Source organism: Suncus etruscus, chromosome 18 (assembly GCF_024139225.1).
Source record: "Suncus etruscus isolate mSunEtr1 chromosome 18, mSunEtr1.pri.cur, whole genome shotgun sequence".
Taxonomy (NCBI): Eukaryota; Metazoa; Chordata; class Mammalia; order Eulipotyphla; family Soricidae; genus Suncus; species Suncus etruscus.
Window position 1 is genome coordinate 63954052 of NC_064865.1, and position 12700 is coordinate 63966751.

Below are 12700 nucleotides of genomic sequence, written 5' to 3' on the forward strand. Positions count from 1 at the left end.
CCAGTGCCAGACACAGGTCACATCGTGGTCCTTAGTGAGCGCTGTGGATATTAGGATGCCTCTGCTGGACAACAGGCTGTGTGGGCGCTTTCCACGTTTCCCCTCACAAAGCAGCAGGTGCTTTACGCCGGGTTCAGATGTGCAGATCTGGTTAGGATCCAGCAAGACCCAGAAGGAAGCAGCTGGGCAGGGATTAAGCTCCTCTTTGTTGCTCAGGCTTTGTCTTTTTCCAGGACTTTCTGCAATGTGCCTTGCTGTTTCTGTTCGGATATAAGATGGGCCCACACTGTCTGACATCCTATCCCCAGGTAATTGTGCAGTGTGGACTTTGAGAAGGACAAGATAGGAGGACAGGACTGCGAAGTCACCCAGGACCTGTGGGCCCAGAGCTATTTTAGGAAGGAATCTGGGGGCTCTGGTCTCTGCAGTTTGAGGCCACTTTTTCCCTTGTTTGTTGTCTTGTATTTTTTTTGGGGGGGGGGGGAGGGCACGCCAGATTGTGCTCAGACCTTCCTCCGGACTCAGTGTTCTTGAGTCACCCTGACTAGACCAAGATTCTATTGGATGCCAGGTTCCAGGGTTGAGCTGGTAATATGAAGCCTGGTGTTGGTGAGAAAGAAGAACTTGATTCCAGGATTTCTGCCAATTGCATCATTCATTCCTGCCTTCTTGGGGAGAAGTTCTTTGATTGATTTGTCATTTATAGTACCACAGTAAAAAGGGAATTCTTATGACTCCGCCCTGTAATCATACTTCTGTTGCTGGGGGCTTTATGGGGTGTCGGAGATTCAGCCTGTGACTGCGCTGTCCAACACCACCACCTACCCAATTGTCTTGTATGTCTAGCACAAAGGTATTTTGTATTTTGCTGCTGCTCCCAGATGCCAGGCCGATGTCCATGCCCGTGTCTCCTTTCTGTTTTCACTCTAGAGTCTAGACCCTCTATTTGAACATGGCACACTCTCCCTTGGGTCCCTAACTCTGGACTCCCAGTGAAGAATTTTCTTCTATACCTGAAAGAATGCAGCAGGCTCCTTTCCTGCATGTGTATTTTCTTCTGGGTTTTTGTTTGGTTTTAGTTTTGGGTGCATTGTGCCGTGCAGTGTCTGCTTGTTTTGTATTGAATTTTGCACCACATTTGAGGTGCACATGGTTTTTCCTTGACTGTATGCAGAGGATTCGCTCCAGATGACATCAGGGAACACTAGTCTGTGCCTGGTATTGACCTCGGGTTGGTCCTGTCTGCGCCCTTCCTGGAACTGTTGTCCTGGGTCCCAGAACTCGCAGTTCAGCTCTTTCGTCCTTCACTCTACAGAGCTGGCCTCCTCCTTGTAGCCACATTTCTTCTCAGTAAACCAGTTGCAATTCCAAAGTCTCCTTGCCTGCAGTCCTGTGGCTGTGGTTCAGTTGGAAAGCAGGAGCATAGGATCTTTTTGGAAGCCAAACTTGCTGGTATTCGAGTCATTTTTACCAGCACCAGAGGGATTTGTTTGGAAGTGAACTGTGAGTGCTGACAACCCCAGCACAGTGTCACTCACTGGACACTGAATTAACCTTTTTTTTTTTTTTATCTTTATTTATTTTATTGATTGATTGGTTGGTTTGGGGGCCACACCCAACAGTGCACAGGGGTTACTCCTGCTCTGAACTCAGAAATCGCCCCTTGCAGGCTGGGGAACATATGGGATGTTGGGAATCGAACCGGGTCCCTCCCGGGTCGGCCACATGCAAGGCAAACACCCTAGCGCTGTGCTATCTCTCTGGCCCTGAATTTGTCTTTTTGCCACTTGTATTCTGGTAGAGATAGGCTCTGAGGGCAGAAGCGTCAGGTGTGTTTAAATCCCCACACACAGCTTATTTCCAATCCCAGGTGAAGGAGTCTTAATCAGGGTTGTGCATAAAATAAGCCAAACCAGGCTGAGCGTGAAGCATTTATATTCTGGCAGTCTTCTCCCTCATATGGAAAGCAAACTGCCTGCCAGAACTGTCATTTTTATTGAGTATAGAGACCACCCCCCAAGTGGTGTTAAGACAGATAGCTCAGGCTATTCTGAGCCAGTCCTGTCCATGTTTATATAGAAGACAGTCTTTGTTTTGGGTGAAACCAAGTTGCAAACAAACATGCAAAGAATTCAGGAATGACTCAGAGAGTGAGTGTGTGTGTGTGTGTGTGTGTGTGTGTGTGTGTGTGTGTGTGTGTAAAACAATGTTTAAACTAACACGTGTGTGTTTAGCATTTATGGCGATACTCAGAGTTGCCTTTGACTCTGTAGTCAGGCATTCACCCACCAGGGTTAAGTGAACAGAGAGATTGAGAGAGATCTAGAGAGAGAGAGAGAGAGAGAGAGAGAGAGAGTGAGAGAGAGAGAGAGAGAGAGAGAGAGAGAGAGAGAGAGAGAGAGAGAGAGAGAGAGAGAGAGAGCAGAGAGAGAGAGAGAGAGAGAGAGAGAGAGAGAGAGAGAGAGAGAGAGAGAGAAGAGAGAGAGAGAGAGAGAGAGAGAAGAGAGAGAGAGAGAGAGAGAGAGAGAGAGAGAGAGAGAGAGAGAGAGAGAGTCTGTAGTCAGGAATTGTGTGTGTGTGTAGTCAGGCATTCACCCACCAGTGCTCAATGAATCGTGTGTGTGTGTGTGTGTGTGTGTGTGTGTGTGTAAAACAAACTTTAAAATGCAGAGTTGCCTTTTCAGCTCTTTTGGCTCTGTAGTCAGGCATTCACCCACCCACCAGTGCTCAGTGAATCTAGTGGAAGGATTGGCCCGGGGTAGATTGTGTGCAGAGCAGCACCTCCAAGAACCTTCTAGAATTCTGTCAGCATATCATACTGTCTGATCTGGTTTTCTAGCACGATGTCTGGGGACCATCCCCTCTGGGTACCCATGGAGAGAGGGACATGAAGGTTTGCTGCTCACAAGGGCAGAGGGGAGAGACCTTGAGTCCCTCTGGACTCTGAGGGGTCTTGTCCTCTCCCCATGGCCCTGGGTGAGCCTTGCCTTTGACCCTTTCCTCTTTTTTGTGCTCAGGCTATGGTGACTTTTCCCGATGTGGCTGTGAGCTTCTCACAGGAGGAGTGGCCATGCTTGGATGCCTCTCAGAGGGACCTCTACAGAGACGTCATGCTGGAGATCTACGAGCACCTGCAGGCTGTAGGTGAGAGCTGCCCTGGGTCCTCTGCTATGGCCTACATCCTGGGGTGAGGAGGTGCCCAGAATCAGGCAAGGATCTGGTTGCAACAGGGGACATGGTGATTCCTTATTGCTCTGACCCCCTGAGCCTCTGACTTCATTTCTTAGATGAGTCCATCTTTATATTTTTAAATGTCCTTTTAGTGACCAGAGAAATCATTCATATGTTGTGTCGTGGGTTTGCCATCTCTCTAGACCAATCTGGGTTAGATCCCTGGCTCTGCATATGCTCCCCTGAGCCTGCCAGGTGTCCTCCTTGAGCACAGAACCTGTAGTCTGGCCTGTTCACTGTGGGCTTGGCTGAAAGGGATGTGAACTGGGGCAGTATTAGCCATACCTGTGTGTTCTCAAGACTTATTCTGGATTCTGAGTTCTGGGATCACTCCTGACAGGTTTGAGGGAACATCTAGGATGCTAGTGATAATTCCTGGCTTGGCCTAGTTTATGGTCCTGTGCTCCCCTCTCTGCTATTGTTTGAATCCTCATGAGACTATCACTGCAAAAGTGATAAGTGACTTAAGTTCTTTTCATGATTTCAGAAGATCCAGCCTGTAGCACGTCCTGTGGTCTCCCTTTTGTCTCTTGGGATATAATGCTGGGCAGGGATAAAATCTGATGTTCCTGCATGCAGAACATGTTCCCCAAACCATTGCATCCTGTGCCTGGCGAGGGAGAGTTTGATTTTTCTGTTTATTTTTGTATTTGGACTATAGAGGGAGTCAAGGGCTTATGCCCAGGACTGCATACAGGAATCACTTCTGGTGGGGTTTTGTAGTCCTGGGGATCGAATCATTGTCAAAGCTGTGCGTGGCATATGCCCTAACTACTGTAATATCACTCCAGCCTCTTCTTTTTAAGCCACCTCTGGGCTTTGGCAGTGCTTGGGTTTAATCTTGGCTCCTCACTAAGTGGTCACTCCCTGAGGGACTCAGGCAACTACAGAGGGTTCCGAGGTCAACACTGTCCTATTGCTCCCTATCCCCCTGCTGTATTATCCGGTCCCCTTGATTGGACTCTTTCATTTCAACCTGTTTTCTTCTGGGTAATAACCCACATGCCTATGGAGAACAGGGATTCTGTTCTTCATTTTTTTCCATGATTTGGCCACTTTCTTTATGGTTCTAGACTCATGTGCGGGCTTCAGTTTCCTTCCGTGTCTCTAACTTGTGAATCATCTTTCTGGGCAGGGTATTGTGGTGTTAAGCCTGCGCTGATCTCTTGGTTGGAAGGAGGAGCCCTGCAGAGTCAGCAGAGAGCTGTTTTTTCGGGTGAGTGGGTTTAGGACCTGGGTTAGGTGTGGAGTGGCCTGAGCTTGTGTGATAGTGGGGCCCTGGGCTGGAGGTGGGGTGCATTAGAGTCCCAGATGATTGCTGAAGGACCTCTTCTCCCTTTCAGTGTCCTTGCTGCCTCGTACCAGAATGTTCTGGAGCTTTGCTGTCTTGCCTTTGTTTTTTCTGGTTCCTGTCTGTGTATTTAGAGCAGGTCCTGAGATTGTAATTCTTCACTCCCTGTCTGTGATCTCTGTGGCTGCACAACCCCATGTTGTGGTGCCCTTCTTAGCCACTCTCTTTTTTTTTCTTCTTTACTTTAGTCTTTGTTTTTGGATCATGTTGGGGTTTTTGAGATCTGCAGGGATGTGATTTTCTTTCCTCTCCTTTTATGTTCAGGTTCACTCAGTGATGGGACTTGGGATTATTCCTGGCCCCATGCTTCAAAAGTCACTCCTGGTGGGCTCAGGGGACATTATGGGGTGCCGGGAATTCAACTCATGTCAGCAAACAAGCAACCTCCCTGCTGTGCTTTCTCTGGCCCACTCAAATTTTTTTTTCTGTAGTTTTAAACCGTTGATGAGTGAGTCCAGCACAAAGCTAACGTGGATTTTGACAAACTCCTCATATGATGCTCCCTACCTGTCTTGCCTTATCATATCAACTGATTTAGCAATAGAAAGCAACATGTATTCACTTCATCAGTGTTACTACATTCAACCAGATTTCATTCAATTAATGCTTTTATTTAAAAAATTTATTTAAGCACTGTGCTTAGAGAAATGATCACAGTTGAGTTTCAGTCATAAATTGTACACCACCCTTCATTAATGCAACTTTTCTGCCCCCATTTTCCTCCCTTGCACAACCCCACTTGTCTCTGAGATTGGCATTCTGCTTCTCTCTCTATCGTCATGGTCATTATCAGTACAGTTAGTACTCTAACTGTATTCACTGCTCTTTGTATCAAGGTTCATATCATTGGCTTGTCCTACCTGCCTTCCTTTGTATTGTTTCTGGATATTATTACCATATTATCTTTCATGTACTAACTTATATCCCCCAGACTATTGAGTCTCTTCTATGTATCTCTCTCCTTCTGATTCATAATAAGAGCATAATAATCTCCATGTTCATCCATGTTTAAGCAAATGTCATGATTTCATTTTCCCTTGTGACTGCATAATATTCCATTGTATAGATGTACAACAATGTCAGGCACCCGGGTTGTTTCCAATTCTTTCTATTATAAATAGTACTGTGATGAACATAGGTGTGTGGAGGGCATGTTTATACTGTGTTTTGTGTTCTTAGAGTGTACCTGCATTTTTATGTCACCTAGGAGTGGTATTTCTGGAGCATGTGGGAGCTCAGTTTCCACTTTTTTGAGGCGTATCCATTTTGTTTTCCAGAAAGGCTGGACTAGACATCTTTGCCTCCAGCAATGAATGAGAGTTCCTTTATCCCTGCATTCACAGCAGTACTGGTTTTTTTCACGGGTTCTCAGAGGCTACTCGTGATGACATGCCTGTGACAGGTTCCCAGTGATAAAGGGGATCTAAGCTGTGTGCAGAGTTGGGTGTTCTTCCCATTTTTTTTTATTGTGCTCAGTATTACTAGGTGATATCCAGCAGTGCTCCATGGCCACACAGTGCTCATGGATAAAAACTAGGGCCATGCCAGTTGAATTATGATTTTTTTTTCCCTAACTATGGCTTTTGGGCTTTTTGGAAAGAGAGAAGTTGGGCTACACCTATTAATACAGAGGGATGACTCTTGGGTTTTTGTTCAGTAATCACTCCTCAAAGTGCTTGGGGGATAGAGTGTCAGTGATTGAAGTGGGATTGGCCATACCCCAGGCATAAACTATAAACCTTATACTGTATCTCTAGCTTTAAAATGCCATTTTAGAAGGCAAGGCTCACATTAAACTTATTCAAATATAATCTCTGTTTCCATAACTGAATCCTACTTCTTTGGTACAACTCCAAGCTAGATGCTTCCTAACCAGGTTAATACCTTTCCCCTCATAGGAAGTCACTAAGGATAATTTGACCTCATGAATTCAAGTGTCTCTATTCATGAAGAGTAAAATATCTTTAGAACCCACATCGCAGAGTAATATGATTTTAGGGTGCTGTGTATGAACATGTCATATGAGACCATAAGGTTCAAAAAGTTCCAGGATAGGGGTCAAAGTGGTAGTACAGTGGGTAGGATGTTGGCTTTCATGCACCAACACAGGTTAAATTCTCTGCCCCTATTTGGTCTTTCCCAATCAGCCAAGAGTACTTGCTGAGTTCAAAAATGGGAGTAACTCCTGAGCAAAGTTCTGGGCAAAAAAAAAAAAAAAGTTGTTTCTAGATACATACTTTCTGAATTTTGAAAGATTTAGTGAATAGAGATGGAATGACTAGAAACCATTTAGGGGCCAGAGATATAGTCGAGCATTCCATACAGTTCTCCAAGCCTGCCAGAAGTGATCCCGGAGCACAGAGCTAAGAGTAAGCTCTGGGCACCTCTAGGTGATACCACAAATCCAACCAAAGAAAGAAATGCACTATACTGTTTGGGAGCATGTTTTTTCTTACTTTATCAACAAAATAAGGAAAGCTATGAGAATACACTTTAGCAGGAGACAGAGCTGTGGTCCAGACAGCCTTGTCAACATCCACTCTGACTCAAACCTTCCTCTTTCAGCAGAACCAATGCAAGAAATCCATCCATGTCACTTCTGCTCTCTGACCTTCTCCATACAGAACTTCCTCAGTCCTCACAGGAAACTTCATCAATCCTCTGGAATCCACCCAGGAATATCTGTGAGAAAGCTACCTCAATCTGAGAATTTTTGTCCAGGTGATCAGAACCAATGGCAGCAACACAAAGTTGATGTATCAAGGGTTGACATACTTGAAAATCAAAAGCACAAAGAAAGCTCCGTACCTTTGGCTAAGAATATAAGGCATGAAAGAATTCCAACAACCTTTTCTAGTTTAGTTTGCAGTCAAATAGTTAGCTCTAGTAAACATGTGATGGCAATAGAGGAAGAAACTAACACAGGGCAGAAAGAAAATCCAAAGAACACAGGTCGAGTAGTTGCACCTCAGCAAGGCTTCAATGATGGATCAAATCTCATCACACACAAGAGGACTCAAACAGGAAAGAAGCCCTGTGTTTGCAGGGAGTGTGGACGAGGCTTTACTCAGAAATCATCTCTCATCAGACACCAGAAGATACACACAGGGGATAGGCCCTATGTTTGCAGGGAGTGTGGGCGATGCTTCACTGAGAAATCATCTCTCATCAGACATCAGACAATACACACAGGGGAGAGGCCCTATGTTTGCAGGGAGTGTGGCCGAAGCTTCAGTGACAGGTCAACTCTCTTCACACACCAGAAGATACACACAGGAGAGAAACCCCATGTGTGCAGGGAGTGTGGGCAAAACTTTAGATGGAGGTCAACTCTCATCACACACCAGAAGACACACATGGGGAAGGGGAAGAGGCCCTATTTTTGCAGTGGGTGTGGGCAGTGTTTCATTTCAAAGTCACTACTCATCACACACCGGAGTGCACATACAGGGGAGATGCCCCATGTTTGCAGGAGGTGTGGGCAAGGCTTCAGAGGGAGGAGACGTCTCATCGCTCACCAGAGGACACATATAGGGGAGAGTTCTCATGCTTGCAGGGATTGTGGGCGAGTCTTCGGATATAGGTCACTTCTCATCACACACCAGAGAACACACACAGGGGAGAAGCCATTTGTTTGCAGGGAGTGTGGGCAAGGTTTCAGTCAGCAGTCAAATCTCCACAGACACCAAATCCAAATGATGCACACAGGGGAGATGTCCCATATTTGCAGGAAGTGTGGGCAAGTTTTCAGTGATAGAATAACTCTCATCACACATCAGAAGACACACACAGGGAAGATGCTTCATGTTTGCAAGGAGTGTGGGCGAGACTTCAAATGTAGGTCAGAACTCATCACACACCAGAGGACACACACTGGGGAAAAGCCCTATGTTTGCAGGGAGTGTGGGCAAGCATTCAGTCTGAAATCATCTCTTGTCAGACACCAGAAGTTGCACACTGGGGAGAAGCCTCATGTTTGCAAGGAGTGTGGACGAGGCTTCACTGTGAAATCCAATCTCACCAGACACCGGAAGACACACTCCGGGAAGAAGCCTTATGTTTGCAGGGAGCATGGCCGAAGCTTCAGTGACAGGTCAACTCTCTTCACACACCAGAGGATACACACAGGAGAGAAACCTCATGTGTGTAGAAAGTGTGGGAAAGGATTCAGATGGAGATCAATTCTCATCATACACCAAGGTACACACACAGGAGAGAAGCCCCATGTTTGCAGGGAGTGTGGGCAAGGCTTCAGTCTGAGATCAACTTTCATCAAACACCAGAAGACACACATAGGTGAGAAATCCCATATTTGCAGGGATTGTGGACGAGGCTTCAGTTACAGGTCACATCTCATAATACACCAGAGGAAACACACGGGGGAGTATCCCCATGTTTGCAAGGAGTGTGGACGAAGCTTCACTGTGAAATCCACTCTCACCAGACACCAGAAGACACACTCCGGGGATAAGCCGTATGTTTGCAGGGAGTGTGGCCGAGGCTTCAATCGGCTCTCAGGTCTGAACTTACACCAGAGGGTACATACAAATGAGAAGCCATGTGTTTGCAGTGAGTGTGGACAAGGCTTCAGATGGAAATCAAATCTCATCACACACCAGAGGACACATACAGGTTAGAAGACTTATGTTTGAATCATTGGTGACTAGTGTACCATAAGTAACATCTCAGCATCCACAGAGAACAAATGCAACCACCACAAACTGCATAACAGCTGAGAAGGTAGCCATCCAGGGAAGTGTGTTGACTGCGCACACTCCTTCTGTATTTTGTCCAGTACACTAATAAACGTGGCTTTTTTAAAGTCTTGACCCTAATATTTCATCCTACTTTAAAGCAGCAGGAATCGCATGGATGTATATCCATACTATCACCCAGTTCTAAACAGAATCAGTCCCTGAACAAGTATTTGAGAGCAGTCATGATACTTTATTAATAAAGTGATTGCTAGGCCAAAGGAGAGAAATCTTGGATTAAAGATGAGGTCATAGAAGGAGACATCTAGATCTTCTTGGAAGTAAGATCTTGTGTGTGTTCGATTGTACTTTGTTTGGGTCACTTGTCAGTGCTTACGGCTGACTGCTTTGTGTTCAGATTTACATGTGGGTGGGTCATTTGGAGTTCTGGATATCAAACCCTGGTCAGCCATGTGCAAAGCAATTGATCACTCCAGTACCAAAATTAAAACATCTGGTATTAGGTTCTTTTCACTGGATGCTTCTAGGAGGAGTAAGTGTCTCTCTTGTGCTTTGGGGAAAAAAAGGACACAGTAACTTCTTGGGCAGCCCCACTCAAAGATAGCATCACACACTCTACATTCTGTAACTTCAACTGGGTTATCTTGGTTCTGGTGGAGCAGTAGGACAGTTCAAAAAAGCAAAAGTAGTGGGAGTGTGGGGGATGTCAAACTTCAGTTAAGTGTTATGTACTTGTCCCTCCAGAAGTTACCCTACAGGGTTGAGCAAAAGGCCCTTCCTGTCCTCCTTATCAGCAATACACCACATTGCTAATGTGATCACAATCTTCAGGGTGTCTCCAGTTTCACTTCCTGCAAAATGGCCTTTCTTGAAAAAGGGAGTGTGCGACCTTAAAGCTGAGTCATGAAAAGGTATGTTGCCTTCAGCCTTCTACTCCAAGATGCTGACCACTTCCTTCCCACTCATTGGTGCAGTGGCTTGTTCTTTATCTTTTGTTCTCATCTTTTGCTGCTGGAGGAAGCTTAGAGGTGGGACAATAATGCATTCATTAGGTCTCAAATTTTTGTCTCCTATATAACAGCAGAGAGAACTTCACAAGACCTAATCCTATCTATGCCACCTTTGGGCATCTACAGTCACTGCTGACCCCATGATAATTATTTCCAGAGGGGCAGATCTAGGTTCATGGCTGATAGAAAGCAGGAGCTGAGGCAAGAGTGGTGAACCCAGATGCGTCCATTCCCTTCATCCAGTTACTTGGTCACAGCAGCTGCCACATCAGCAAGGCTAACCCTCCTACCTAGGAAAGATTATTTCCAGCTTTCTAGAGACCATAGCTGAATAGGTGAGGGTGACCAAAACCCAAGAAGAGCAAAGCTCTTCACAATTGGTTGAGTGACCCTGAAGAAGGAGGAATCCGGAGAAGAGACTCAAGATTTCTGAAACTTGGTACATTTGTCTTTAAACCCATACCTTAACACCGAGTAAGGGCTAAATGCCTTCTGAATAAACTTCTAAAAGTTACCTTTAAGGAGAAATACTATGCAAAGATGCTATTGTACGGTCCGAGGATTCCAAATTCTGCTCCGTCGCAGAGAAATGAAGGGAGAACAACTCAAGCAAACGCTCAGGTGGATTCTTTTATTCTGGTATACCAGGGTCTATAGCCTCCTCCCAACAGAGCAAAGCCAGAAAGACCGCGTGCTACTGCTGGTTCCCCCTTATATAAGATGGGAAATGGGAGGGGAAGGAAGTAGAATGATGCCACTTCCTTGAGGGCTGGGCTTCCACTATGATAACACGAATCATTGGTGAGGTAGGGGTAAAGGCGGGACTTCCGCCACAATAACAGATCGTTGGTGAGGTAGGGCTTCTGCCACGATAATGCGGATCATTGGGTGAGGTGGGAGTGAAGGCGGGACTTCTGCCGCGATACACAAATCATTGGTGAGGTAGGGGTGAATGCGGAACTTCCTTTTCACTAGACGCAAGCTCGTGAACATGTGGTCCTTTCCTAAGTAAAACCTGGCATGGGTTTTATTCCTTTTCATCTCCCCACTTCCTGTAGTAAAACTTCTAATCCTAGAAGTCAATGTGATCAGGGGCCTCCACTTCCTGATATTCCTGGTCAAAATTATCTGCATGAGCTAATTCTTGATATTGTTGACGTAATACCATAAGTTTAACTTCCCCAACCTGGGCTCGTATGAACGCAGTGATCCGATTGATTATGCATGGACCAATGGCTACCAGAAGTAAAAGGCTCAGAAGGGGCCCCAGTAGGGGTATTAGATAGGGGAGAATCCCACCCCATAAGGACCATAAGGGACCATCTAATAGCTCTTCTCTTCTTTGGGCAAGCTCCTCTTGATGGTGTCTGATCCTGTCTCGCACTATTCCTGACTTGTTAGTATAAAAACAACATTTTTCTTGCAAAGCCACACAAAGTCCTCCTTGCTCTGCCAAGATCAAATCTAACCCTCGCCTGTTTTGTAATACCACTTCAGCCACGGAGTCAAGCTGGTCCAGCACATCATTAATGGAATTATATACTGTCTCCACATCTGAAATTAATTTTTGCGAGAGTTTGTTATATTTGTCTATTGATATGGCTAGCCCTGCGCTTCCGGTTGCTAGTCCACCCGCTACCCCTAGCCCTACCAGTAGGGGCAGGAACACTATAGCTCGTCGAGACCGTCGGGTGCCGCCTAAGAGATCTATGCTAGGCAGAGGGATGGACTCTGTCCCCGGGATGATGTCAATGTTGGGGAGCACTAATGCTGGGACGCATATTCCGGTCCAGTTCTGGGGAAAAAGAGTGTAAGCCAAATTTCCACCACATATCCATGCCCGTCCCGGAGGTAAACACCCTGGGCTAGAGGGAGCAGGTAGGACTTCTGAACACTGAGTAGCCCCTACCTGACCCAGGTCTACGGATTCGGTGCTGTTATGCGAATAGAAAACAGATGATTCAAAGCTAAAAGGGACTACCTTAAAGGGTTTGACATAGGTACAGCTAGAAGAAGCAAAGGTTAGATTACCTAGTTGGACAGGGATAGCCAAAGGCCAATTTTCCCCCATTCTCATACAAAGCCAACAATCAGCAGCTAAAGTAGGGTTAGAGAAATTAAGAAGTTTGTGAGTTTCTTCTAGGATGCCATGAGTATTTGGATCTAACTTCTCAGCAGGCATCCGGGGTCGGAGGGAGGGGTGCCGAGGCCACTTAGGCATTTGGGTCTCCACCTCCTTTGTAGCCCAGTCTATGGCCTTCTTCTCTCTTTCCTGGTCTGTTGGCCCTCCACCATCCGAGATGTGAATGGGCGCCTTTAGGGGCCAGCAGACCAAGTCTCCCACTTCAGCCATGCAACTTGCGGCTCCATAGGGAGATTTATAGCCACTAACT

At 46.0% G+C, this 12700-nt stretch overlaps 1 protein-coding gene across 5 annotated transcripts in view; it reads left to right on the plus strand.

Moving 5' to 3' along the window:
• Positions 1–9404, plus strand: part of LOC125996000 (zinc finger protein 585B-like) — a 107973-nt gene extending 98569 nt beyond the window's left edge. Inside the window, exons 2-5 of one of the 5 annotated variants that reach the window (XM_049764950.1) lie at positions 3018–3144; positions 4367–4447; positions 4847–4906; positions 7148–9404. In XM_049764950.1, coding sequence (XP_049620907.1) covers positions 3018–3144; positions 4367–4447; positions 4847–4906; positions 7148–9219 — 2340 coding nt within the window. In that variant the 3' untranslated portion in view covers positions 9220–9404. The remainder of the gene's footprint in view (positions 1–3017; positions 3145–4366; positions 4448–4846; positions 4907–7147) is intronic. The other 4 variants (XM_049764949.1, XM_049764953.1, XM_049764951.1 and 1 more) reach the window with 4 other exon arrangements.
• The last annotated feature ends 3296 nt before the right edge of the window (positions 9405–12700 follow it).